The 26171-nt window shown below is 57.8% G+C and overlaps 2 protein-coding genes across 29 annotated transcripts in view; one reads left to right on the plus strand and one right to left on the minus strand.

Annotated features, from left to right (window-relative positions):
* Positions 1-127: 127 nt before the first annotated feature.
* SLC25A39 (solute carrier family 25 member 39) lies at positions 128-9805 on the minus strand. 5 transcript variants are annotated; one of them, XM_086864157.1, is made up of 13 exons: positions 6413-9805; positions 5941-6322; positions 3857-3965; positions 3721-3780; positions 3151-3195; positions 2412-2521; positions 2221-2288; positions 1979-2103; positions 1647-1820; positions 1430-1539; positions 1212-1293; positions 1038-1118; positions 128-966 (listed from the first exon to the last, which is right to left on the minus strand). In XM_086864157.1, the coding sequence occupies exons 1-13, from the start codon at positions 6763-6765 to the stop codon at positions 848-850; spliced, it is 1818 nt and encodes a 605-aa protein (XP_086720283.1). In that variant the 5' UTR covers positions 6766-9805; the 3' UTR covers positions 128-847. The 5 variants fall into 5 exon arrangements, with proteins under 5 accessions (XP_086720283.1, XP_086720285.1, XP_086720286.1 ...); XM_086864159.1 differs by lacking the exon at positions 3151-3195; XM_086864160.1 differs by lacking the exons at positions 5941-6322; positions 6413-9805 and adding an exon at positions 5779-5925.
* Positions 9806-10434: 629 nt separating this feature from the next.
* Positions 10435-26171, plus strand: part of MAPT (microtubule associated protein tau) — a 40144-nt gene continuing 24407 nt past the window's right edge. For 17 of the 24 annotated variants that reach the window (XM_086864134.1, XM_086864131.1, XM_086864139.1 and 14 more), the window contains exon 1: positions 10463-10600. The gene's annotated coding sequence lies outside the window, so the exon portion shown is untranslated. Of the gene's footprint in view, positions 10601-19024; positions 19120-20665; positions 21205-26171 lie in introns of those variants that run through there. The other 7 variants (XM_086864132.1, XM_086864148.1, XM_086864147.1 and 4 more) reach the window with 6 other exon arrangements.

Here is a 26171-nt window from a genome sequence, read left to right on the forward strand (position 1 = left end):
TCCCCCAACCCCCAGAAAACGCCCACCAGGGATCCTGTGGGTGACAGTACCGTGCCCACACAACAGGGCCATGGCTGTCACCCCACAGCTGCCTCCTACAGCCCCCCAACACACAGAAATCTTTCCATTAAGAGACAATTATTTTATTTAAGAAATTAGGAGAAATTCCCTCCACGAGTCCTGGGGTAGGGGGGGCAGTGCCCGCAGAGCTGGGGCAGGTCCTTGCAGTGAAAGGATGGGGCAGGGGTGCCACAGCAGCCCCCCAGAGCAGCAGTGAGGTCTGTCCCCACACAGGGTGACAGGAGATGGGGACATCCCGAGTGGGAGGAGAGGTCCAGAGGCAGGGAGAGGGTCCTGATGTGTCCCCATGCCATGCAGAGCCAGCAAGGCGAGGCTGTGAGTGTTGGTCAGGAGGGGCAGAGCCTCAGGCAGAGCAGGGCTGGGGGGCCCGGGCAGGCAGAGAAGCCCCCGAGGTCTGGGGTTTGGTCCTTGCCAGAGCCCCAGCTCCATCTCCTGCCTGGCCAAGTCTCCTGGGACACCCCATCCTTGCCAGAGTGTCCATGAATCCAGCAGCAGCATCTGTCCAGTGCCAAGGGCTCCATATCCCCCCAGTGGCACAGCAGCAGGCACAGATGTCCCCCAGCGTGGCTGGGATGGGGGTGGCCAGGCTGGCCCTGGCTCCGTGTGCGGGCAGCGGGAGGCAGAGCAGGAATGAAGGCACTTGGGCTCTGCACAGCCGAGCGTGGATCGCCGCTCCTGGGACACCTGGCTGCAGCAGGGCGGGATCCCCGGCTGGGATGGCACCATCCCCTGGGCACGGCCACATCCAGCCCTGCCCCAGCCCCGCTCACAATCCCCGCAGCTGCTGCTCCTGGTTCAGCCTCTGGAAGAAGCTCTTGCCAAATTCGTAGGTGCTGATCATGATGGCGCAGGCAGGTGCCACCTTGATGACGCGGGGCAGGAACCCTGCAAGGACAGTCCTGTGAGCCCAGGGGTGACACCTGGAACCCCAGCACGGGGCCGGGGCACGTCCTCACCTGCAAACAGCCCCCGGGTGCCAGACTCAGCGCGGATCCGCTGCATGAGCAGCCAGGTGGAGGAAGGCTTGGAGGCTGTGACTGCGGGGAGAGGGGAGTGGCTGAGGGGTGGGGAACACCCACAGGAGTGTCCTGGTTGCCCCCCAGGCACCTGCCTGGAGCCTGGCCCCTCACCTGGGTGCACCTCACTGTCTCCCAGCTCGATCTGCCGCTGGGTTTTGACCACGTCAAAGGGCAGCGTCAGCACCGCAGCCACCTGTGGGGGTGACACCGGATGGTGAGGCAGGCTGTGGGGCTCCTGCCCAGCGCCAGCTCTGCTGTCACCTCCCAGCACCATCCCAGTCCCACTCCTCCCTCCCACGGGGGCCAGCGGGAGCCCCGGCGTCACTCACCGTGCCAGAAATGGCCCCGGATGCGAAGCTGACCATGAACGTGGCCCCGTCCAGCCAGGGCTGCCTGCAGAGCCACGTCCTCACCAGCTCGTAGTTAAACCAGTAGAGAGCTGGGGGAGAGGAGACACCGCTGCTACCTCGGGGCACCCTGGCCACACCAACCCCCTCAGCGGCGCAGGGCGGCCCTGGGCCCCATCCCAGTGCCCCCCAGCCATACCCGAGAAGGGGACGTCCCGCAGCACGGTGGGTCCCCAGCCTCTCCAGAGGGACAGCCAGCCGTCCTGGGCCACTGCAGACTGGATGCAGACGCGCAGCTCGCGGTAGCTGAGCTGCTGGGACTGCATCTTGGTGCGGATCAGCTCCAGGGGGCTGATGACTGTCACAGCACCCACTGCAACAGAAGGGACACGGGCAATGAGCCCTGTCCGCTCCAGCGGCCGTCCCAGAGCCATCAGCATCGTGTCAGGAGAGCCAGGCACTGAATGTGGCACTGAGACCTGCTGCCAGGACACAGGGACATGGGGGGACCCAGAGAGGAGGGGTACTCACGCCTGGCAAGGGCCCCAGCCAGCAGGGGGATGTAGTGGCCCCAGCTCCCCATCCGGGTGTGCAGGTAGTCCCGGAGCTGGTCATAGGTGGTGAAGTAAATGACGGTGGCTGGCACAGCCATGACCCTGCGAGGAGGAGAAGGGGTGTGAGAGGCACATGCCCTCCCTGGGGGCTGGCAGGGGGCTCGGGACCAACGTCTGTGTGCCTGGGCACAGGGTAACAGCCAGAATCTCCAAACTCACAGGGTGGGGGGCAAGCCACTCCACAGAGATCTGATGCCCTCATAGCGTGTGATCTTCACAAAGGCATCCTGGAGAGAGAGCAGAGCACCAGGGGCAGGAGTTACAGGTGGGAGAAGGACACACAACCCCCAGAAAATACCCTGACACCTCTCTGGGATGGGGAGGCCCCTGCCCATGCCTGGAGCTCCTACCAGCGTGCCGGTGAAGTGGCCGGGGGCCTTGTACCAGGCGGTGCAGCCGTTGCCGTTCTGGCAGACGTACAGGTGGTCCATGAGGCCGTTGCAGTAGAGGAAACACTTCCCTGGGGCAGGAATAACAGCACTGCCATTACACAGGAGACCCTTCCCCCCTGCCCAGCGCATCTGATCCCAAAGCCATCCCATCTTCCAGGGAGGAGCCAAACCCCCAGTGCTTGAGCCCAGTGTGGACCAGTCTGAGACCGAGGCCAGGAGAGGAACAACCCTGCAGCAAGGCTCTGATCACGGCCAGAACCAGGGGATGGGGGTACAGCAGGACCCGCTGCCAGCAAGGGACAGGGTTACAGGGTTCATGCCTCACTTGGTCTCAGCTCTGCTGCCCTGGCACAGTGGGGACATCAGCACCGGCCCCTCCACCGTGCTCAAGCCAGGCACGAGGGACACCGGGCAGGGGAAACCCAAGGGGACTTTGTCGTGGCAACAGGACAGAGTGACAAGACAGGGGGACCACAGACAGCCAGGCCTGCTGCACAACAGATCCCCAGAGATGTGGCACAGCCAGCCCCAAAGCAGGGCTGCAGGGGCAGCCTGGACTGGGGACATTGTCAGCCCCTGTACCTCAGGGATGTCCCTGCAGCCAGAGGAGCCCAAGCCACCACCAGTGGAGAAGCAAACCAGGATGAAGGCTTGGGAAAGCAAAGGCACTGGCAGCAGGAGCCCCTGGCGTACTCACATGTGGCCGGCTGAGCGCCCCAGGGCACTGACTGTGCTGCCAACGCTGAAACACACAACAGGGACACACTGAGCAACCACACAGGGGACGTGCCACCACCCGGGGCTGGGCACACGTGGGCTGCAGCTCCCAGCCAGGCAGGGAGAGCTCTGTGGGTGACGGGGCAGCGTGCCTCCACAGCCACTTCCCCAGCAGCTCCTATTGTCACCAAACCAGTCCCTTGAGGCCAGCCCCTGCCCACTGAGCCCACAGGAAGGGGCAGAGTCCATGGGGAACAGCATGGAGACTGGAAGAGCCAGCAGCTGCAGCAGGCTGAGCCTCTGGGGGGCTGGGGGCTGCCAGGCACAGCGCTGACCCCTCGGCACCGGGCTGTGGAGGCGGAAGGACAGAGCCAAGCACGAGCCCAGCTCCCCCGGCAGGGCCCCCGAGCCCGTGAGGACGAGGGGCCCGTGGTAACCGGCCACCTCCTGATGGCCCCACGCTCCAGAGCAGAGGCATCCCTGCCACCAGCGCTGCCAGCTGAGACACCTCGCGGGCTGCAGCCCCCCACCCTGCTCCGAGCGGGGTTACCTTTGGAGAAGGGGGTCCTCTGGGCCTGCAGCCGGATCTTCACCACGTCCAGAGGTGTCACTAAAAAGACACCATCCCTCAGCCATGACACGTCCTGTGCCAGCCCCCACCCCGGTGCCCACCCCGCCACACTCACCGAAGAGGGAGGTGAGGATGGCACCTGTCCCTGAGGCCAGCATCTGCTGCAGCGGCGTGATGCCCCCGCCGGGGCTCGGGGACACCTTCTCAGCCATGGCACTGTCCCCCTGCAATGCACGGCCGGGGATGCTGGGGGGTCCCTGCCCAGGGACGAGGAGCCCCCCTGGCATCCCCACCCCAGCAGTGTGAGGACAGGTGTCCCACGCCCGCTGTGCTATCGCTGCAGCACACGGCAGGCGAGGGCCCCCCACAATCAGGGTGCCCTGGGGGGTGACAGGGACTGGCTCCCAGGGCCGGCCCAGCCCTGATAACACCCCCTGGCCCCACACTGGCAGCAGGCCCAGCCTGGCTGGAGAGGTGGGGACAGTCCAGCCTCCCGTGTCCTTGGGGAGGGAGGACTGTCCCCTTATTACACTTGGAAAATGAAGCCCTGCCCTGACAGCCCCCCCACCCCGGCTGGGATGGCAGCAGAGCCCAGCGCAGGCACAGTGGGACACCAGGGAGGGCAAGATACCCCTCGTGAGTTTGCAACAAGCAGCCCAAAAAGGGTTTGGGCATCTCAAACCTTCTGCCTGATCTCGCTGGGGCTTGGCAAGGCTGCAGAAGGGGATATCACACCCTTCCCAGTGAGAAGGATGTGGAGAATTGACCCTCAGCACATTCAGCACCAGCTGCTCTGTTTGACTGCAGCCTGGGGATGATTATCATGCTGGGACAGGGCCATAGCAGGAGGGCTTCCAGGCTCTGGGTTCTTTAAAGCCTGGGAATGCCGCAAAAAGCCTTCGCCATCTGACTCAGCAATTTGCAAGGTCAGAGAAGTCATAAATCTCTCCTTTACGGCTCTGGAATTGTTGGGTGACCAAGGCTGCAAGTCGGGACAGGTCTGTCCTGAAGCCACACGTGCCAGCCCCACAAGGAGCTGGGTCTGTCCTGGCACGTGTTCCAGCCCCACTGGAGAGCGGGATCTATCCCAGCCCTGCACATGTGCCACCCCCAGCAGCAGCTGGGCCTGTCCTGAACGCACACCCTGCAGTCCCCCAGACCCCGGGTGCTCTTTGGGCACAGGTCCCCATGTGCCCCATGTGCCCCATGTGCCCCACAGCCACTGCAGCACCGTGCCACGGGCAGGGCGCTGCCTCCGCACCCTGCCCTGTGACCAGCCCTGACGCAAGGCAGGAGAAATCTCTCGCTCCCAGCTCTGCCACAGCTGATAAACTCTCCTGGCACGTCAGGGGACCCAGCACAGCCCCTCTCGGTGCCGGGGGAGCGGGGCACCTCGGGCTGCTGTTTGTACCCAAGCTCCCTCCCCAGCCGGGAGCTGCTCCCTTTGCCTGCAGGGTAAAACCAGCCCCTAAAGCCAGAGCCGCTGCTCTGGGGCCAGCGGGCTGGGGATGGCTCGGTGACAGAGGGGGGAAATCAAAGCCGGGTTAAGGTGATCAGTGCAAACAATTCCCGGGCCCGGGGGCTGCGGGGAAGCTCAAGGGCTGTGGAAGGGCCCGGCTGAGCGCAGCCCCGGGGCAGAGCGGAATCCTGCGGGCACATCCCGGCACTTCCTCGGCCCTGGGCTGTCCCGGCCGGGGGATGTGGGGCTGGCTCTCCATCATCTGTCCCGGGGGTGCCCAGACAGCTCCGGGCCCGCGTCCTGAGGGACCCCGATGGTGGAGCCTGACCCCCGCCCGCCTTCCGCCCCCTGCCTGGAGCCTGCAGCCCCCCGAGGGCTCTGCCCCCACCCCTGGCCCTACTCCCCCCTCTCGCAGGGTCTGCAGCCCCGCCAGCCTCGGGGTCCTCCCCCTCCACGCCCTCCGCAGCGCCACGACCCCCGACACCGGGGGAAACTGAGGCAGCGGTCACGCGTGCCGGACCACGAGGGGGATGACTTGGGGGACGGGTGTCGGGGAAGTGCCGGGGGTTCCGCCCCACCTGCTCATTCCAGCCAGGCTTGGCGCGTCCCCGCGGGACCGGGAGGCGGCTCGGTGGCGGCGGCGGCGGCGGCGCCTTTAAGGAGCCTCACGGGCCCCCCGCGCCCTCCGCCGCACTTCCGCCCGCCCCGCGCACGCGCACTGCGCCACCGGACACACACACCTGGCGCCCCCTGGCGGCCCGGGAGCCGCGGAGGAAAACCAGCTGCAACATCTGGAACAGAGAAACAGCTGGAACATCTGGAACAGAGAAACACCTGGAACAGCGAAACACCTGGAACATCTGGAACAGAGAAACACCTGGAACAGAAACACCTGGAACAGAGACACACCTGGAACAGAAACACCTGGAACATCTGGAACAGAGACACACCTGGAACAGAGAAACACCTGGAACATCTGGAACAGAGAAACACCTGGAACAGAGAAACACCTGGAACATCTGGAACAGAGAAACACCTGGAACAGAGACACACCTGGAACATCTGGAACAGAGAAACACCTGGAACAGAGACACACCTGGAACATCTGGAACAGAGAAACACCTGGAACATCTGGAACAGAGAAACACCTGGAACAGAGAAACACCTGGAACAGAGACACCTGAAACAGAGAAACACCTGGAGCAGAAACACCTGGAACAGAGACACACCTGGAACAGAAACACCTGGAACATCTGGAACAGAGACACACCTGGAACAGAAACACCTGGAACAGAAACACCTAGAACATCTGGAACAGAGAAACATCTGGAACAGAAACACACCTGGAACGCAGAACAAAGCCTCTCATCTCCCACACCAGCACTGTGAGCACCCAGCACCTCCCCATCCTCTGCCGTGCTCCCTGCAGCTCCTCCGGGCCTTTCGAGCAGAGGCCACTTCCACCTGGGCCTGTGAGAGCTGGGATTCGTGCCAGGACCTGATGGGGCTGTGGGGCTGGAATCCCATCTCTGCTCACTGCAGACCCTCAATTTGAGTCCTTCCATGGATTGGAAATGCTGTGTTTCCTACGGAGAACCCTGAGTCCTTCTGGGTGAGGTGGTGATCTCCCTGAGGGGCTCCAATTTCTGCTTGTAGTTCAATGTGGAGAATTTCTCGGGAGGGGTTTCTTCACTGAAAGGGTGATTAAACATTGGAAGGGGCTGCCGGGGGGGTGGTGGAGTCCCATCCCTGGAGTTGTCCAAGGCAGGACTCAACATGTCACTCAGTGCCCGGTCTGGTTGACAAGGTGCAGATTGGTCACGGGTTGGACTCGATGATCTTGGAGGTCTTTTCCAAGCTCAGTGATTGTGGGAAGGTGGTTCAAGCTCGTCCGTGTGTGGGTGGGAGGGAGCGGAGCCCTTGTGGTGCCCCTCACTGTAATCTGGGCTGATGACAGCAGATGGCCCCTGAAGCCCCTCTGGAACCCGCACGGACCCCCGGCCATGGGCTCCGAGCTGACCCCGACAGCCCCCGCGGGTGACACAACGGCGGCTGCAGAACTGCGGGGAGATGACAGCTGCAGCTTCAGGAAACTCCTGCTGGTGACTCCGTTTGTGTGACAGCATCACTGCTGTGGTGCTGCATGATGCAATCCCTGCCTCACAGCCGGCTGAACTCCTGCCCTGACAAAATCCTGCGCAGGTGCCCACGGCCCTCGTTGCTGTCCTGTGGGAAGGAGGGGTACTCGAGCACAGGGGATGTGCAGGTGCCAGAGCAGCCTCTGCCTGCTGAACAGGAGCAGTTTGGGCTCAGAGTCTGCGGTGCCGGGGCTGTTTGGAACGGAGCCTGTTTCACCCACAGAGATCCCTGTCCCTTTGCAGAGCTGGCAGGGCTCTGGTGGCTGCTCTCCTCCAGGAATTCAGCCCCTCCTGGCTGCTGGCATCTCTGAGAATTGTCAGAGAAGGGGAAAGCCAATGCCAGGAACTGCCCTTCCATGACGCCAGGTCCAAGGGAGTCTTGGCTTTAAGTGCTGTGAACCCAGGAGCCCGATAATTCCCACAAGGTCCCGTAAGTGAACACATCCTGTGCCTCCCTGATGAGTCAGCTCTGCCTCTTAGAGACACAGGCTTTAAGTGATCTGAAAAGCCTCTTGCAGCTGGTAATGTAGAAATGGAATAATGATTAATTAAAAATATATCTGTCCTCAGGGCTATCGGGTCTTGTATCATCTGGTTTAGGTGTTGGGCTCTGTGTGGCTCCCACAAGCTGAAAAGAGACAGGAACAGTGTCTTCTCAGATGGGGTGGGGTCAGGAGGCACCAGTGAAAGATGGTTTAAGCGCCTTGACCTGGATTTTTTGGGTCTCTCCATTTGCTAAAGAGGTCAGGGTGAAAGGGTGAGTTTGTTTATCCCAAGCTCAGCGCTGCTGAGGACCTGGCTGGCTCTTTGTGCTGAGTCACAGCCCGCTGGCCGCCTGCGCTGTCCAAACACCGGAACGTTTCTGTGCCCAGTTCACATCCTCGCAGTCCTGCTGGCCTTGGCGGGGTGGTGAGGGTTCATTGTGCTCTGATTACTGTAAAAATGAACTGTTAAGTTACTTCGGTTGGAGAGAACTGTGCCCAAGTTGGAATACGTGTCTGGTTGGTGGGGAAGGAGCCAGCTGAGCTCTAATCCCCCCCCTGAGCCGCAGCGCCCGGCGGTGGGGACGGTTTGCGTGAGCCCTGCTCGGGTCTGTCCTGCCGTGACACCGCACGGCACGGCTGGGAACGCTTGTGTAACTCCCTGCTCCCAGCTCCACCGAGCTTACGAAACCCAGCTGGTGTCCTGGGCCAGGGCCACAGCCTGGGAACCTTGCTCTGGGGCTGTGTGCCCGGGGCTCCTCACCGAGCAAGGGACGGGGATCCAACCCACACACCTGCAGTCGCTCTGGCAAGATCAATCCTGGCTCGTCACTTTCAAAATCGCATTTAGAAAGCAGTTAGCCCATTTCCTTTATTTAGGTGAACTTCAACGGCCAGGTTGCAAAAGGATCTGGGTAGCACTTTAATGGAATTAAGCCAGTGCAGAATTTGAGTATTTATTTCAGCGGGGATCATTATGGTTTTGCAAAAGCCAGGCTTAAGCTGAATTAAGAGACTCAAATGAAGTAGCTTGTGGCCAGAGAAGGCCCTGGGGACATCAGACTAGTATGACCCAGAATATAACCCAATACAACCCAGAATTTCTAACTCAGCTGCAGCTCTGCAGGTCAGTTCCCACTGCAGATGGGACCCGGGAAGCGGTGTCCTACCTTCTGTAGCACCTGCCAGGGAAAACCTTTAGTACTTATGAAACAGGTGGCCAGCCTGGGAGGAAAACAAGCCTGATCTCAGGGATGAAGAAACAGGTATGGAAAATGAAGACCCCATGGTTTCCTCACTAAAGGATTCCTTAACAATTTTGTGTTAAAATAGCGTGCATCTAGCAGCAGTATGGGCCAGGAGTGGCGAGGAGTTCCTCATCTCTTTCTCTTACAAAAAGCCGGTTCTTAGACTGGATATTTGTCCTTGATTGGCACCTCAGTGTTTCTCAGGAAAAACTGAAAATGGGATCCTGCCCTCCTGCAGTTTCTCTATTAAATCCAATTATTAGGGATAGTAACCCTGTTAACACAAGGTAGTAATTCCATCGAGGGATCTCCACTGCGTCCACAACGCTTCCAGGCCGAGCAAAAGCAGCTCACTGCTGCTCCAGATGAAGCAGGCAAGGTCGAGAGGCATTTTTTGGGATCGGGATCTGTTTTTACAGCCTCTCCCTTTGCTTTCCAGTGCTTCAGGCTGGTGCTGGGGTGGTAAGGGAGCCCCGACGCCCATTCTCCTGTCACTCTCCTGTCACTCTCCTGTCACCTGTTGCTCCTTCTGGCAGGTGTGTGCTGAGCCAGGAGCCGGCCCTGTCCCTCCGCGCTCTCCGGGGCTGCTGCTCTCCCCCGAGGGCGATGCTGCGGAGCTGCCGCCGTGTGTAGGAGGCGGCCGCTCCCCCTTTGTCAGCCTGGGGCTCCGCGGGGTGAAATGAAACCCGTGTGCCCGTTGTTGGGGCTGCCGCGGGGTGCCGCTCCCACAGCGCCGCGCTGCCGCCATCTCCAGGGGCTCTGCGGGCCGAGCCCAGCAGCGCCCCGAGCCGGGAGCCGTGCGGGGGGCGCGGCTGGCCAGGAACCGGGAGCCGTGCGGGGGGCGCGGCTGGCCAGGAACCGGGATCAAAGGGGGCGGCAGGGCTGGGCGAGGCGGTGTCCCGCGTTCCCGGGCCCGTGCCGGTGTCCCGCGCTCCCCGTGCCGGTGTCCCGTGTCCCGCGCTCCCCGTGCCGGTGTCCCGTGCCCCCGGGCCCGTGCCGGTGTCCCGCGCTCCCCGTGCCGGTGTCCCGTGTCCCCGGGCCCGTGCCGGTGTCCCGTGTCCCCGGGCCCGTGCCGGTGTCCCGCGCTCCCCGTGCCGGTGTCCCGCGCTCCCCGTGCCGGTGTCCCGTGTCCCCGGGCCCGCGGCGGGTGCCGGGAGGGATCGCTGCGGGCGCGCGGAGCCGCCGGGGCCGTGAGGGGCGGGGGCATCGGGGCAGCGCCCCCTGGCGGGAGGGGCGGCGCGCGCGCCCCCGCTCCCCGCAGACAATGGGGCGGCGGCGGCGGCGGGGGCGCGCGCGGGCGGGGGCGCGCGCGGGAGGGGCGAGCGCGCCCCGGGAGGGGCGGGGGGCGCGGGGGGGGGGGGCTCGGGGGGCGCTCCGCGCACGCGCACGCGCGCTCCCGCCCCGCCGGCGCGGCGAAGGTTCCGGAGCCCGCGCGCGCCCCCGCCCCGCCCGCGCCGCCGCCACCGCCGCTGTCACCGTCACCGCCACCGCCGCCAGCAGCCGGCTCCGGCGCGGACACCCCCGCAGCGGCAGGTACGGGGAGAGGGGCCTGGGACGGGCCGGGGCGCCGTGAACCCCCGGGCGCGCTCTTCCCTTCGCCGCGTCCCGCGCGGAGAACGGGGGGGGGAAAGGGGGAAAAAAAATAAATAAAATCAAACGCCGAGAAGCAAAAGCGGCCATTTCATCCCAAAAACGGGCGCGGGGCGTGTCCCGGTGCCGGCGCCCCGGGGCTGCGGCAGCGCCAGGCGCGGCCCCTGCGGCAGCGCGGCCGCCCGGGGCAGGTGCGGCGGGCGGGGACGGACGGAGCGATGGAGAAGGGCGGATTTGGGGCTTTCTCCCCCCTTTCCGCCGCTCTCGGCCCCGTTCCTCCCGGCAGGTGGGGCCGGGGCTGCGGCAGGAGGGGCGGCAGCGCGGGGCCATGTTCTGCAGCCATTGGAGGGGGGAGGCGGCGGTGATTAAAAATGGTAAATTAATCAATAATGGGAAACCGTAAAAAAAAAAAGCGTTTCGAATAAAAAAAAAAAAAAAAGGGAAAAAAGGAGCTGTCCACGCCCAGCCCTAAATGCTGCGGGGGGGAAGCGTTATTGAGGTCATGGCACCCCGGCGTTGCCCGGCTTTGTTGCACCCCCCAGTGCCCATGTCGAGGGTTTGGTGTTTAACGTGAACGAGGTGGGTCCCATCCTGTTGAATCCCGGCTGTTTTCCAGCCGAGATGAGGATGCAGGTGCCCATCCTCGTGGGTTTGGGGCTGTGGTGGTGCTGCTTGGTGTCCCTGGTGGTGCCTGGATGTGCTGTGCGCATCCCAAGCATCCCAGTGCCGTGCTGGGATTACCCTCGTCTGGCTGGGATTGCCCCCTTTTCCCTTCCATCTGCCTCTTTTCACGCTGTCTTCTTTTTCTCATCCCAAAATCCCACCAGGTGTGGCGTGGGGCTGCCCCCCTTTCTGGGTTTTGCCTTTTTTACCTGTGGTTGTTGGGTATTTCTTTATTTTAAGTCTAACTTAGCTGGGAAAAGGGGAGTTTCCGTGCCAGGTGCTCCCAGGAGCGCACACCTGCCCTCCTGCCTTGGAGCAGTCGGACCTGCAAGGAGCAGAAACAGCGTGGAGATTCCTGCCTGCATCCCCGTGTGCCACATGAGCACAGGGGAGGAACGGCTTAGGGAAGATGGTTTTTCCTGGTGCTTTTGAACACCTAGAAATGCAATCCTGCTGCTGCTCGCAGAGGGCAGCTGCCATCACTTTAAAAGGAGTTTCTCCTTCCATTTGCTGTGGTACCACCACGCGAGGTGCAGCTCCATTTGCAGCGAGAGGCTGCTCTTGCCTGGAAACGTGCTGGAAGGAGCAGCTGAGATGAGCTAAGCTGTCACCATTTGTATGCAGAGTATTCCCGAGCTTCCCCGGCGTGGATGTGGGCAGATGTTGGATGCGTGTCTGAATCAGTGGAACAAAATTTGCTACTCAGAATCGTTCATTTGTCTTGTTGAGCAATGGCTGCCCGCTTCCATCCCTTGGGGGGGGTTTGGCTCTGCTGCCAGGACCTCGGATCTGGGGTGTTTGAAGGCTTTCCTTGTGGGGTTCAGTTTTCTTGGCGTTATTTTTCTCAGGGTGGTCAATCTAAACAGGTCTCAGTTGGGTGTTTGCAGGCTGCCCTTGAGGGAGGAAAATTAAAACCTCGTTCTCTCTAGGAGTAAGAAATTGTCTAACCCAGTTATGCTTTGTTCCCTCTGCATGCACAAAATTCTTGGTTTTCACCCCAAGATGAGCAGCTTAAGGAGAAAAGCAAGGAGTTGGCTGATTTAGCTGTAGTTTGCAGAGGATTTGTACATAGAATCATGGAACGGTTTGGGTTGAAAGGAGCCTTCCAGACCATCTTGTTCTGCCGTGGGCAGGGACATCTTCCATTAGAGCAGATCCCTCCAGCCTGGCCTCCAGCACTTCCAGGGATGCAGATCCACTGCAGATGGTTCACACCTGCTTAAAGCATTGCGTTCTCTCGTTCTTTGAGTAAGGTGCAGGGGGAGTTCATTTTTTGCGACCTGGGGAAATGTGCTGCCCATGACACAGATCAGACAGGGCTGTTTATCCTGCACCAGCGGGGATTAACTGAGGATGGAAGTGCTGGGAGCTGTGTGTGCCCTGTGGGAAGCTCCATGAGGTGGGGATGGCTCCAGTCCCTGCAGGTGGCAAGTGCAGGTATTTTTTGTGTGTCTCCCTCTGTCAAGCACTGTTATTTACAGGTGAGGCTTCAGTTTGGTCTTGCTCACCCTTCTGTATTCCCTGGTATTCCTGTGTATTCCCTTGCTGCCCTCTGCTTCCAGCCTCCGCCTTCCCAAGGCGTTCCATTCAAACTGTCCCATTCCCTCTGTGCTCAAGGAGCTGCAGCTTCAGGAGGACCAAGCAAACGTGTTTATTTCACGCATTTTATATACAAAAAGGGGGTGCTGTAGCTTTGTCATTTCCTTCCCAAAAGCCATGGGAAATTCTGCTCCCCTGGCCAGTCCTCACAGGATAAAAACGAGGAGAATGTGACCCTGAAGCTGCCCTTTCTCCATGAGGAGCTGGGTGTAGCCAGTCAGGGATGCTCGCAGCATCTTGTGAGGTGGGTGTTGTTATCCTCTGCCTTTTGTGTTCCCCTGCTGCATTTTGGAGAGCCGTGTTCCTCGTGGAGTGCTCATTGATCCGTGGAGCACCACGGGCTTTTCCCGGTGTTTTTTTTCCAGGTGTGGGATTTGGAAGTGTCTGGGTACCACCCTGCTGGGCTTCGCTGAGCAAGGGATGGAGCAAGCTGCTCCCTGCTTACCTCTATGTCCCCACGTGGAAATTGGGCCTCACAGCATTGTGGGGCTGTTAGAAAAGCCCCACTGGAAATGTTTTTGAGCTGGTGTTGGTGCTGAAGCTCCTGAAAGCCTGCCTTCATCAGCACAGGAGTGACAAATTGTCCTGACACATCCTGCAGCACAGCTGGGGCTGCCGGTCCCGTGGGAGCGCCCCTGAGGGCCCGTCCTGGGTGTGCTGGTGCTGGGTGTGCCCACCCCAGCCTCCCAGACAAATCCCCCTTGGCTGGCACAGCCTGGAAAACTGCATCACGAGGCACTGTCTGAGGGGAAATGCTGAGGGTGGCCGGTCCCTTTCTTCCCAAAGCAAGATTATCCAAAAGCTGGAAGAAAGCTGTGGATTTGAGTTTGTCTTGAGCAGAATAATCTTATTTTGTCAGCCCAGTGTGCTGATGAGGCTTGGCTGTGTCTTGACGTCCTCTGGGGCAGTGCTGCTAATTTAGCTGTAGGGATGCTCTGACACTTGATGAATGAGTCGAGCAAGAACGGGGCACTGGTTTCCACCTGGCTCCCAGTATTTCCCAGTTTGCCCAGCTCGCTGGCTGCTGGGGTTTGTTGGCTTGTAGGTTGTCTGGGTGACTCCTGGGCTGTGTGCTGGCTGTGCAGAGGTGTGGGGCTGGGCTGAGGGGTGGAAGCTGGGAGTGCAGTGCCCTGGACTTGTGACAGCCTCTCTGGTGATGCTGGGAGGGTGCTTGGTGTCTTGGGGCTGCTGGAATGTGGCAGCGGGGTTTAAAAGGAATTCGGGGGGCTTGTGGTTCTGCACACAGGTAAAGCAACCAACCCTGAACAAAATGGTCGTGGCTGGTGCTTTCTGGCTCCTTCTGAGGTCTGCAAACCCACGAGTGCATGGTGAAACACTGAGAGCCCTTTCTCAAAGCAGAGCAGCCTCTCTGGCTGGACTAGAGCATCCAGGGCTGTTAAAGCCCGAGGTGATCGTTCCCCTTGTGTACCTGTCCCTTAGCTGGGTACGGGGGGAGCCCCAGCTCAGCATCCTGGCTCTTGCCAGCCTCAGTTCAGAGGAGCAGCAGCTCTCTGGGGGCCTCTCCCTGCTGCTGCAGCGGCAGCAGAGCTGGGCTGGCTTTCTAGGTTTTTCTGCCAATGCAGTGTAATCTCTTTCTACCTCAGGGGCTCCTGCCTGCTTAGCTGTGGTGTTCAGGCTCCAGAGCCAGCTGGATGGTGCCTGGGGCTCACCCCAAGGCACATCCCTGGGGCTGGGGGTGCTCATCACTCACCTGGGTAGTGCTGGGTGCCGCGGGCTCTGCCTGCCTGCAGAGATGGAAGAGGAAGCGATTGCAGAAGTTGCTTGGGCTGCTGATCTTGCAGAGCAGCACAGAGATGTTCCCACTCACCTGGCAGCAGTCCTGGGAAGAGGATTAGGGTGAGTGGTGTGGGGCAGGGCAGGGTGGGTTTGGTGAAACCTCAGCCTTGCCAGAGGTGCAGCCCCCCTGGATCTGTGTCCCTGCCTGGAGATGTGCAGCCCCCCTGGATCTGTGTCCCTGCCTGGAGATGTGCAGCCCCCCTGGATCTGTGTCCCTGCCTGGAGATGTGCAGCCCCCCTGGATCTGTGTCCCTGCCTGGAGATGTGCAGCCCCCCTGGATCTGTGTCCCTGCCTGGAGATGTGCAGCTCCTGCTCTGTGCAGTGCCGTTCCCACACGGCGTTTTGGCATGAGCAGCCCTCAGTCCCAAGCTGTCCTTGCAGGTCATTTTAGGATGTGCTGGACACAGCAGAACTGGGGCCCTTTAGGTTACCCCTTGTGAGGTTTTCAAGGTGGGCACAGCTCTGCTGTGAGGGACTGAGTGAATCCGAGCCTCTCTTGCAGCAGGATCTCCCTCCTCCATCTGTGAGCTGGAGCTTTGTTTTACACTGAAATCTGCTGGTTGTAGGCTGGTTTTTTACAGTGCCTGTGGAAAGCATGTGTGGTTTACACTGGAGTCTGGAGGAGAAGTATCTGTGCCTTTAGACTTGAGTGGGTTTTCTTTGCAAGTCTAATGAGCTTTTTGCTCCTCAGAAATCAATCCACTGGTTTTTCCCATTTTTCCCTAGCAGAGCAGTTAGTAAAGGTGGTCATAACACATAGCATGGCTCCTCTTTTCAGTGTCTCTCCTTTAAATATCCAAGGAAAGGGAGCACCAGGGGATGCCTTCGGTTAAGCTGAAAGGATTATTGCTGCAGCTGGGCTAAAAATTTCCATCTTTGCAGCCTTTCCCCTCTACCTGCCCTTTTCTCTCTTCCTCGAGCAGCTCTGGTGTGGCTGCCGTTCTGTCCTGGCCTCTCTGGGTGTCCTGCAGGGCAGGGGGAGGCAGGGGGGTTTGTCCCCAGGAGCTGAGGGGTGTCTGGACAGTGCTCTCAGGCACAGGTGACATTGTGGGGGTGTCCCCAGGAGCTGAGGGGTGTCTGGACACTGCTCTCAGGCACAGGTGACATTGTGGAGGTGTCCCCAGGAGCTGAGGGGTGTCTGGACAGTGCTCTCAGGCACAGGTGACATTGTGGGGGTGTCCCCAGGAGCTGAGGGGTGTCTGGACAGTGCTCTCAGGCACAGGTGACATTGTGGGGGTGTCCCCAGGAGCTGAGGGGTGTGTGGACAGTGCTCTCAGGCACAGGTGACATTGTGGGGGTGTCCCCAGGAGCTGAGGGGTGTGTGGACAGTGCTCTCAGGCACAGGTGACATTGTGGGGGTGTCCTGTGCAGGGCTGGCCGTCGGTGGTCGCTGGGGTCCCTTTCAGCTCGGGGTGTTCCGTGATTCTGTGGCCCCGAGGGAGCTGGGGCTCAGCTCCAAGGCACGTGGGGAGGACAGAGGCTGGTGTGGGGTACTGAGGGATGGGGTGCAGTCCTAAGGGGCAGCAAGGGCTGCGCTGGCTCTTCAGTACTTAAAGAGAGGCGATGAAGCCACTTGTATTGAGGGGTTTGAATAGCACGAGTCAGACTTTGAAGGGCTTTCTGTCACTTATCAGTTGCACTTTGTGGCTCCCCCTCAGCTCCTGCCCGGGGCTGTCTGCCTGGAAGTGCCAGATGTAATTTCAGATGGATTTCATCAGCGTCTCAAATCAGTTGCTGCAGAATGAAATTCCATGAGGTGTTTGTAAATGACTCAAAAAATCTAAAGAAGCCTCTCCTGTGACTCCTGAGGACATTCAGCTCGGCCTGTTTGTGGAGGGCTGGAGATTCACTTTTGAGATAAACCAACTGCTTTCTGTGCCCTGCAAAGAAGTGTTGGCCAGGCACAGGAATCCCTCTTGAAGCTGCCCCAGTAAGGGGTGTGTTCAGAGTGGTAAAATTGTTCCCTGTCCTAGGAAACATTTTATCTTTTCTTTGATTAAAGGTTACTTAAATCCTGGCTGCCTTGGCTCGACCTGGGGTGTGTGCGGTGCTCAGAATCAGCTCTGCTCCTGTGGGAGCTGGAATGGCACTTGAGGAGCGCAGGGAGCACATCTGGCCAGCTGTGCACGCTCTCACTCAAACCACATCAGGGCTGTGAGGCTCAGGCTGAGAGATGGGCACGCAAGGCTTGTCCTGGCAGGTTGCTGTGGATCTCCAGGTACCGGATGGGGCAGAGGGAGAAGGGGCTGTTCCTGCTCTGCAGGGCTCGGGGTGTGTTCACCGTGTCAGTTCCAGACCACGGCGATGGCAGAAGGTTCCAGAGGAGACTGTCCCAAGAGAAGGGATAATCTGGGGAGACTCCTTCCTGGAGGTTGCTCTGTGTTTGTGTCTGCTCAGGGTTATGTGAGGAGCCTTTGTATAAAAATGACATTTATAGCTGTAGCTGTGCTTTGCTATGGTCAGAAGTAAAGGAAATGTAAGATTTGGGAATGTGGCTCGTGTTCCTGCCCTGGTGCTGACCCACCTGGTGCAAGGTGCTGAGTGGCTCCCTGCCAGAGCCCCGGTGTTCCATTACCCTCTGCCATGTGTGGGGGGTGAGGGGTGCTGGTGTTACCTGTGTGCTTTAAGGTGAGAGCCGAGAGGAAACTGCAGAGCTGGAGCTTCTCGTGCTCTCTGCTGCACTTTGTGGTGTTAGTGAGCCCAAAGCTGGGATTCAATCCAAAGTCAGAATCGCCTTTTGTGGTTGATTTTCAGCTCCCACTGACTCTGAATTCAAGGGCAGACTTTACCCTGAGCAAATTCTGCCCTCTGAAGTTGCTGCTTATATGTGGTTTTACCTCCTGCCTCATCAGCATGACAAAGGGCGCTGCCTGGAGCTGCCTGGAGGGATTTGTACAAGGAGCTTTTAACAATGGACGTCTCCAAATTGGACAGAAAACTACACGGTTTTCTCTCTGCATTTCCTGGTGTAATAATGGAGAGCCTGGCAGGCGTGAATAGGCAGAAGTAATAAATGTTGCTGTTGGGGAAAAAAAGAAAGCAGGTAAAATCTGCTCGAGCTGCAGCATGGCTTGGAGTCACTGCCTGGGAGAACAGATTGAGAGAGGATGGGACCAAAATGAGGGTATTGGGACCAAAATGAGGGTATTGGAACCAAAATGAGGGTATTGGAACCAAAATGAGGATATTGGGACCAAAATGAGGGTATTGGAACCAAAATGAGGATATTGGGACCAATATGAGGGTATTGGGACCAAAATGAAGGTATTGGAACCAAAATGAGGACGTTGGACTTACGCTGTGGCAAAGGGAGTGACTCTGGGGTTTGTGGTGGTGGGTGGGTGATCCCAGAGGAGCAGCTGTGAGCAGGAGGAGTCCGTGGTGCTCCCTGGTTTTGTTCTCATCCCCAGCAGCATCCTGGGCACTGCCAAATCCGAGCACCCTGCGCACATCTGGCCCTGCTGTCCTGTCTGCTCTCCTCCCTCCCTCGCCCATCTCTCCTGCTCCTGCCCTCTCGCCCTTCCGTGTCAAACCCTGCCTGGCAGCCCCAGCTCAGGCCAGAGCTGGGTGACCTGGCTTGCTGAGAGCGAGGTGGGGACCCAGCCCCCTGCAGGATTCCAGCATCAGGAATCTCTCATCTGCAGCATTGCTGAGCTGCACCCTTATTTCATGGTTTTGGAGCTTACTTTGCCTGAGTTCTGCTTTCCCCCCAGTTCCAGTGGCAGCTGGGTTACTTTGCCAGCTCCTCCCTTCCCCCAGGTTGATGAAGAATGAATACTCTTTAATGTGAAGGCACTTATTAATGCTTAATCTCTCAAATATGTCAGTGCTTTTGTGTCTAATAATAGGGTTTATTGTCTGGCTGGCTGAGGTCCGTGCTGGGATCCAGTCCCGTGAGCTGCTGCTGCTGCTCAGGGGGAGTTTGGGGCTCCTTGGCTCCATCGGCACCCAGGGGTTGTTCCATGGAGAAATCCTGCTCAGGATTTCTGATTTCTGCTGTTGGGTTCAGGTGAGCAGCAGCTCCCCAGAGCCTCAGGAGGGAGCGGGGTGGGTAAAGGGGGTTTTGGAGCCCAGGAAGGATTGCTTGGCCACCCGTGAGCTGGGGGAAGCTTTTGGGGTCCCTGGGGTGTCTCTGTGAGCTGGGGGAAGCTTTTGGGGTCCCTGGGGTGTCTCTGGTGCTGGCAGGGCTGGGAGCTCCTGCCTCCCTCCAGAGGTGATGGCAAAGCCGTGGCTTTAGGTGTGGTCAGGGCAGGCTGGCTCCATCCATCCACGCAAAAACAAGCAGTGCTGACACCCGTGTCTTGCAGCCTTTGTTTTAGGGTTGAGAGAGCCCCCGTGACCCCCGGACGTGAATGGAGCCCTGGTAACCCGAGAGCAGCAGCGAGGTTATTTTAAGGCAGAGGTGAGGCTCTGGGGCTCCTTGTGTTCATGTCATACGTGTGACAGCAGAGCTGCATTTAGAGCTCAAAGAGGATGAAATCCCCCAGGAGACTGGTTGCACCTCGTTTATTTTTAACGAATGTACTGGGGAACATTGAGCTGGAATTCCGAGACTTTGGGCAGGTTTAAATTCGGACGATTTCCCTCATCCCTGCCAGAAGGAGGATCTCCTCCTGGGCTAATTCCTGGGGAAGATGAAATGCAGGTGGATTGTGGATTTTTTTAAACTTTCAAATCCTTTAGCCTTTGGGTTAGGAGGGGAAATAATGGTTTTACAACTCTTTGGCTGAATTTATGGTCCGTGTCCCCACGTGGATTGTCACTTACTCACTCTGCCTGCATCTGCTCGTGCTGCAAATCTGCTCATCCTGCCCCATAAAACTGAAATCAAGAGAAGACAGATTGCTGCTTGATTGTCATCCCAAGTGGCCCAAACTGGGCAAAGAGCAGCTGGGGAGAGACATCGAAGAGCTCAGTAGGGATGTTTTGGTATAAAGGTTTTTATTTGCTGTTCATCCTTACTGTAAAATCCTCGTTTGTCTTGTGCCTCAGCACAAACTGTGCTCCCTTGTTAGGAGAAATAAAGGTACAAATGCAGCTACTGTTGGGTTTTTGTGTCAGAAGGAAGAGCTCTGGCTCTCAGTTCCATGAACTTGTGCAGGGTATGGGGAGCCACAGCCATGGCCCATCACAGTGCTGTGCCCTGCCAGCCCCTGGCACTGGGATCAACAACTCCTGGGAGCAGGGCTGGAGCCCTTCAGGGGGCTGGGAACCTGCTGGGGTCCCCTCCTGTGTCCCCTGGGCTGGCGTGTCCCCGTCCCTCCCTCCCTGTCAGGAAATGAAGGATTCTCTCATCCCTGCGCTCAGCTCTCCTGCTGATGTTTGTTTGTTTTCTCTCTTGAGCTCTTCCAGATTAGGCTTTTTTTTTTTTTTTCCCCTGCATTTATCTTCTTACTGATCTGATACAGATTTAATAAAAAAATGGAGCATTTAGTTTTAGTAAATACAGTTGTGAACGTTTTAGGGAACAGTGTTTTTCTGCTGTTATGCAACAACATAAAAGCAAAGCAGAAACACTTGATGAATGTCCTATTGTTTGTTGTCTTTTGGCATTAAAGAATGAAAGATGATGTTCAGGAAACACACTGTGACTTTTGACCTCATCTGAAGAGCCTCTGAGTCATGAAAAACAAAAATAATTCAGCAGAGCCAGACAGAAGCTGAAACCAGAGCCTGGTTTCGTGGTGACTGGTGGGGTGAGGACAAGTCCTGCTGAAGCCCCGAAAGCTGCTGGGATCTGAGGTGTTTGTTGCTCTCTAGGCTGGGACCAGCGTGTGGAGAGCTCCTGCCTCTGCCCTGTGTCTATAGGGGCTGTCCTGGCGAGGCTGAGCGCTGCCAGTCACCCCCAGGGAGCTGGAACCGAGGGGCCAAGGGCTGTGCTGGAACCAGCAGGGTGTGTAAAGGGTGTGTAAAGGGTGTGTAAAGGGAGATTTGTGTTCCTCCCGCAGGCCTGAGCTTTCCAAGCTGTTCCTGCGAGCTTTCCCTCCGCTCCCCCGTGGAAGTGTCCCTGCCCTGGCACCCTGGGATCCACCTGTGCATGTGCAGACTTGGATCCTGCAGCAGGAAAGGGATCCTGGGGAGCCTCACCTGCCTGGGCTTCTCCCCCTTGGCTTTCTGTGGCTGTGAGAGCCGTGCCAGCCGTGGTGGCGAGGCAGGAGCTGCAGCAGATGGTGCCGTTGTCATCGTTTTATTTTCTATCCATGTGCTGAAACCGCTCAAAATAACTTCAGAAATGATGGCCCAATCCGTGAAGAATGTTTTCCTCGCCCTGACAAAATCTCCAGCAGCATTGGTGGCCATGAGGCTCTTCTGCCACATCTGCTGTGACTGGGATCGCTCACTAGACCGGAGCTGTGGCATGAAGAACCTTTCATATTTAATATCTTCATTACTGTGGCAGCATTGAATATTCACAGAACTTCTGTCAGGGTGCAGCAAACCTTGTCAGCACTGTGAAATCAAAGAAAGAGGAGCAGCTGAGATCAAAGTAAGCAATAAACACATACCTGGTGTCTTGACAGGGCTTTTTCCAAGCCTGGGGCAGAACTTGGCGGGGCTCAGGTGCAGCTGGCTGGTGGCTGGTGCTGGCCTCACACACTTTCCCCTCTGCCATGTTGCTGCTCCTAACTCAGGTGAGGTGACCCACAGTGCTACTGTCACCTGCAATTTCTGCTTGTGAGGGGCTCAGTTTGTGTTGTTTTGGTGCCTGGATCCAGCTCCTGGGGGTGTTAGGGCAGGGCTGGTGCTCCAGGGAAGGAAGGACCAAGCACTGTGAGCTCAGCCTTGCTCTGCCCAGGTTTGGAGGGCTTTATTCTCTTGATCTTTCCACAGTTGCTGTTCTGAAGTTGAAGTATTTTTCACTGTGAATTTTGGGCCCCTCCTGTGATGCTGCACACAGACATTACTGACTTGGTTAAGGCAGAAGGCCACGCCAAGCACCCAAATCTCCAAGTCCTTTTACAGGTCAAGGGAGGTTTTCTTCTCGTGAGGCTTCTGGTTTCACATCGATCTCATCTCAGTGTCAGCATCATCTGAGCCTGGCACCAGCCACAGCAGCATCACCTTCCTCTGCCCAGGGAGAGCCTGGAGGAGCTCAGGACGGCTGTACCCACACTCAGGGCCCTCCAGACGGGCTGTGCTGGGGGAGATACCCAGGGAAATACTGGGTGATCCTGTGTCCACCAGCCTGGCCCTGCCCTGGGAGCTGGATTGGTCCCACTGGAGCATGAAATAAGCTCTGTCAGCTTGTTTCTGGCCTCATATTAATGAAGAGAATCGTGGTGGCCGTAGACACACGAAGTGTCCTGTGTTTGTTGGGTGGCAGCTGTGCCCAGAGCAGGTGAGCCCTGCAGGGCTGTGCTCTGCTGCTCATCCCGAGCACATCCCTTGGAATTCCACGTGATCCACACCGGGGAGCGTGGCAGGAGCGTGGCAGGCAGCAGGTAGTGGGGATGGATTCCTGCTTTTCTTTCTTCAGGCAGGGCAATCTCTCAGAAAAGCAATTTCTGCCTCCTCATGGTGTCGTTTGCCAGCCGAGGTACAGCAGGCACTTGATGGGGCAGAACAGCTCTTGTGCCATCGATTGTCCCAGTTCATGAAGACTCCAGGGATATTTTTTGGGAGCTTTGTTCCCTCTTTTCCCTCTCCCATCCCTGCTGGTGGCAGTGAGCAGGCTGGGGGAGCGGTGTGTGACACTGTCCCGGGCTCAGCCTGCTGTTGCAGCCACATCTGGGCATTTCCCAGCCTTGGGAAGGCAGTGCTGAGGGAACATCAGCCTTCCAGCATTTTCTGTTCACTAAATAATGACTGCTAGGAGCCTGGGAGCTGTCGAGCCCGCCTTGAAACCTGCAGCAGCAGCAGGGGGAGATGCTCTGATCTGCAGCAGGTCGGGCTCAGCCTGGGATGGGAAGAGTCAAAGAGAATTAGCTGGTAAATAAGATCTGCCTTCTCTTTGATCCGCTCTACGTCTTCAACTGCTTAAAGGCTTCCCAAGCAAGCAGGATTTTGGGGAGGAAGAATTTATCCCCCCATCGACCATCTTGGGGCTCAGTGAAATGCATTGCCTGCTGTGGCAGGGGGCTGGGAAGAAATCTGAAGGCAGCCTGGTAAATCCCTGCCAAAGAGGCTTCTCTCCCCTCTCTCACAAAGAGCCTGCTCAACACACAGGGCAGCCTTTAAAACTGCTGTTGCTTCTTTTCTGCTGCCACGTGAGCCCTTCTGATCAGAGCTCTAATCTAGCTAGACTCACTGGACTTAGGGACAGCCTGATTTTTGCATCATTATGGAATGAGCTGGGTGATCTGAGTGCCAGCACCTCCCCGGGCTGTGGCCACCCCTAAACCTCCCAGGGCTCCCAGGGCAAGCTGGGGTGGGAAGGGTGGGCTTGGCTTGGGCAGATAAACCAGGCTGAGAGTGAGAAGGAAAACAAGAAGGGGTGGAAGATCAAGGAAGGAAGATCATCCATTTAGGACAGGAGATGCTGCAGGTGGAAATGGGGTGGTCAGGTTTTGGGTGAGGTGGAGGTGGAGCAGGTCACAGTTGTTTTATTTGGGCAGAGGAGACGTGCAGACAAACCCATTCCCCTCTCCTGCAGCTCAGGCCCTGGGCTGGGGTTTTGTGCTGGATAATCTGGTCTCTAATTGCTGCCCTGCTCCGAGGCAGCTGCTGAGCTGGGCCTAAGCTGATTTGGGATGGCAAATTCTGTTAGTTTAATTCTCAGCAGCCCCGAGCAGCAGCGTGCAAGAGTTCCTTGGCTTCTCTCTGGCCACGAGGCTGCTCTGGAGACCCCCGTGGTGTCCCCTGGCCGTGGCTCACAGGGCTCTTGCTGGGACCAGCTTTGATTTGTGGGGGCTCTGCTGGTCTGAGAGGGACTTTGGGCAGGGCACTGGAGTGACAGGAGAATAAAATGGGTGTGAGGAGACTCCTGTGTCCCAAAAGCTGCTCTGCTGTGAATCCAAACCCGTCTCGTGTCCCTTGGGAAAGCGTCCAGCCCCTGGAGGAAGGGACGAAAGTTTCAGACCTCCGAGGAGTTACCTGAACTATAATAAATATAGAAAAATGGTGAAAAGAAAAAAACATGCATTTTTGAGACAGTTTCTTTTGCAACTCTGTGCTATTGCTCCAAAAGGAGCAATTTATCTGCCTTTGAACCTAAAAGAAGTTCTCTGTCCTCTTGACTGGATATCCTGAAATTCCGTGTAATTTCTCAGCTTGCTGCATATTAGTGCCTGCAATTAATGAGATCATCGTCCACATTCCTTCCTCTGCCGGCTTCTGGGAAAAACAGTACTTGGAGAAGCACACAAAGGAGATGAAAAGGAAGTTGCTTATGAATTATGAACAGCCTTTCAGGCTGATGTTGTTTCACGGTGCTGTCACTCTGTTTTAATTATGTAATTCAGATGGAATGATGCCTTTTTTAAAGCCCTGTTTGTGTTTGATCACCTTTCAGAGGTAACACTTTGCTCGTGTTTGTTGGGTTTTCATTTCTAACAAGGAGAGCTTTGTGCCCTTTGTGGTTAAATAAGGAGCAGGAAGATGCTGAGCACAGGACAATAGCCAAGAGGCTCTGCTTGGCCACCCTGGGAGTTACCTGGGTGATGGCCTGGGTCTTTTGTGGATACTTTGGATCTTTTGTGGATAGTTGGGGTATTTTGTGGATATTTTGTGGGTATTTTGGGTCTTTTGTGGATACTTTGGGTCTTTTGTGGATACTTTGGGTCTTTTGTGGATACTTTGGGTATTTTGTGGATAGTTTGGGTATACTGTGGATAGTTTGGGTATTTTGTGGGTATTTTGGGTCTTTTGTGGATACTTTGGGTATATTGTGGATAGTTTGGGTATTTTGTGGGTATTTTGTGGGTATTTTGGGTATTTTGTGTGTATTTTGTGTATTTTGTGGGTATTTTGGGTATTTTGTGGGTATTTTGTGGGTATTTTGGGTATTTTGTGGGTATTTTGTGGGTATTTTGGGTATTTTGTGGCTGGTGTGAAGGGTGGAGCAGCTCTCTTGGTGAGTCCCAGAGTGTGCAAACGCAGGCAGCCCCTCCCAGGGCGCTGTGCTCTCCTGCAGCCGAAATGTTCCTTTTTCTGTATTTCCCAGCCGTGTGCAGCCCCCGCAGCCTCCCGCAGGCTGCCAGCACTGGGTTTATTTTGGGCTTGGGGAGTGTAAATGGAGCCCCTGGTGCCAGCCTTGTGATCCTGGAGCTGTGCAGGGGAACCGCTGCCGATGTGCCGGGATGGTCCCCGGGGGGCTGCTCCAGGCTTTGGGGGGCTCTGGGGTCCTCTGGGGTCTGCCCTGTCCCCTCCACCCCCGGGGAACGCTGTCTCCACCTTGGCTGTGCCTTGGCTTTATCTGCCTCTCACCACAGAGGAGCTTTTTGCCCAAGGGTTGAGAGTTTGGGCTGCCTGGCGTGGTTTGGGCTCTGGATCCGGGCAGGCAGAGGGTGCTGGGGGCTCTGTGTGGCATCACCAGGTTCCCCTGCAGGGTGCTGGGGCTCTGTGTGGCATCACCAGGTTCCCCAGGTGGGTGCAGGGTGCTGGGGGCTCTGTGTGGGATCACCAGGTTCCCTGCAGGGTGCTGGGGGCTCTGTGTGAGATCACCAGGTTCCCTGGTGGGTGCTGGGGGCTCTGTGTGGCATCACCAGGTTCCCCAGGTGGGTGCTGGGGCTCTGTGTGGCATCACCAGGTTCCCCAGGTGGGTGCTGGGGGCTCTGTGTGGCATCACCAGGTTCCCTGCAGGGTGCTGGGGGCTCTGTGTGGCATCACCAGGTTCCCTGGTGGGTGCTGGGGGCTCTGTGTGGCATCACCAGGTTCCCTGGTGGGTGCTGGGGGCTCTGTGTGGCATCACCAGGTTCCCAGGTGGGTGCAGGGGCTCTGTGTGGAATCACCAGGTTCCCCAGGTGGGTGCAGGGGGCTCTGTGTGGCATCACCAGCTTTCCCTGGTGCTGCTGTGCCCCGGCTGTGCCGCTCCAGGGCCATCCCAGCTGGAATTGCTGCAGCTCACTGCACAGGACAGGCTTTGGGCAGCTGGCTGCTGCTGGGGCTGCAAACACCAGCGCTGCTGCTGGGCTGCAGCTGGGCTCTTCCTCCTGCTCCTGGCAACAAAACCCTTGCCTTTGCCTCCCGGGTGCTCCAGGTGGCTCCTCCAAGGCCTCTCCTCCCGCTTCAGGTCTGGAAAACACGAGTTTTGGGGGAGCTGTTAGTTATGGGCTGGGCTGTTGCCTTTCAGATAGTCTCTGGTTAAGGAGAATAGTTCTGCTGGGGATGGATAAGGTTCTTTGGAGGGTTTGTGCTTTATCTGCCATGCAGAGGGTGCTGTTCAGGTTTATCTCTGTGCAGCTTCCTCTGCTCTAATTATGCATCACTGAACCATTGCTTCAAGGCGGGGCTGGTTTTACACTTTAAAGAATATTTTAGAATGTTTTTTTCCCCTTGATGTTATGTTTTTCCCTA

Source organism: Cyanistes caeruleus, chromosome 27 (genome assembly GCF_971803275.1).
Source record: "Cyanistes caeruleus chromosome 27, bCyaCae1.hap1.1, whole genome shotgun sequence".
NCBI classification, from domain to species: domain Eukaryota; kingdom Metazoa; phylum Chordata; class Aves; order Passeriformes; family Paridae; genus Cyanistes; species Cyanistes caeruleus.

Coding starts and splice junctions, on each gene's coding strand:
- SLC25A39 (XM_086864157.1), bottom strand. CDS start 6,765: ATGGAAGGACTCAAATTGAGGGTCTGCAGTGAGCAGAGATGGGATTCC. Junction 6,323..6,412: donor CAGGTGTGTCTCTGTTCCAG/GTGTTTCTGCTC, acceptor CAGATGTTCCAG/GTGTTTCTCTGTTCCAGATG. Junction 2,104..2,220: donor AGTGGCTTGCCCCCCACCCT/GTGAGTTTGGAG, acceptor TCCTCCTCGCAG/GGTCATGGCTGTGCCAGCCA.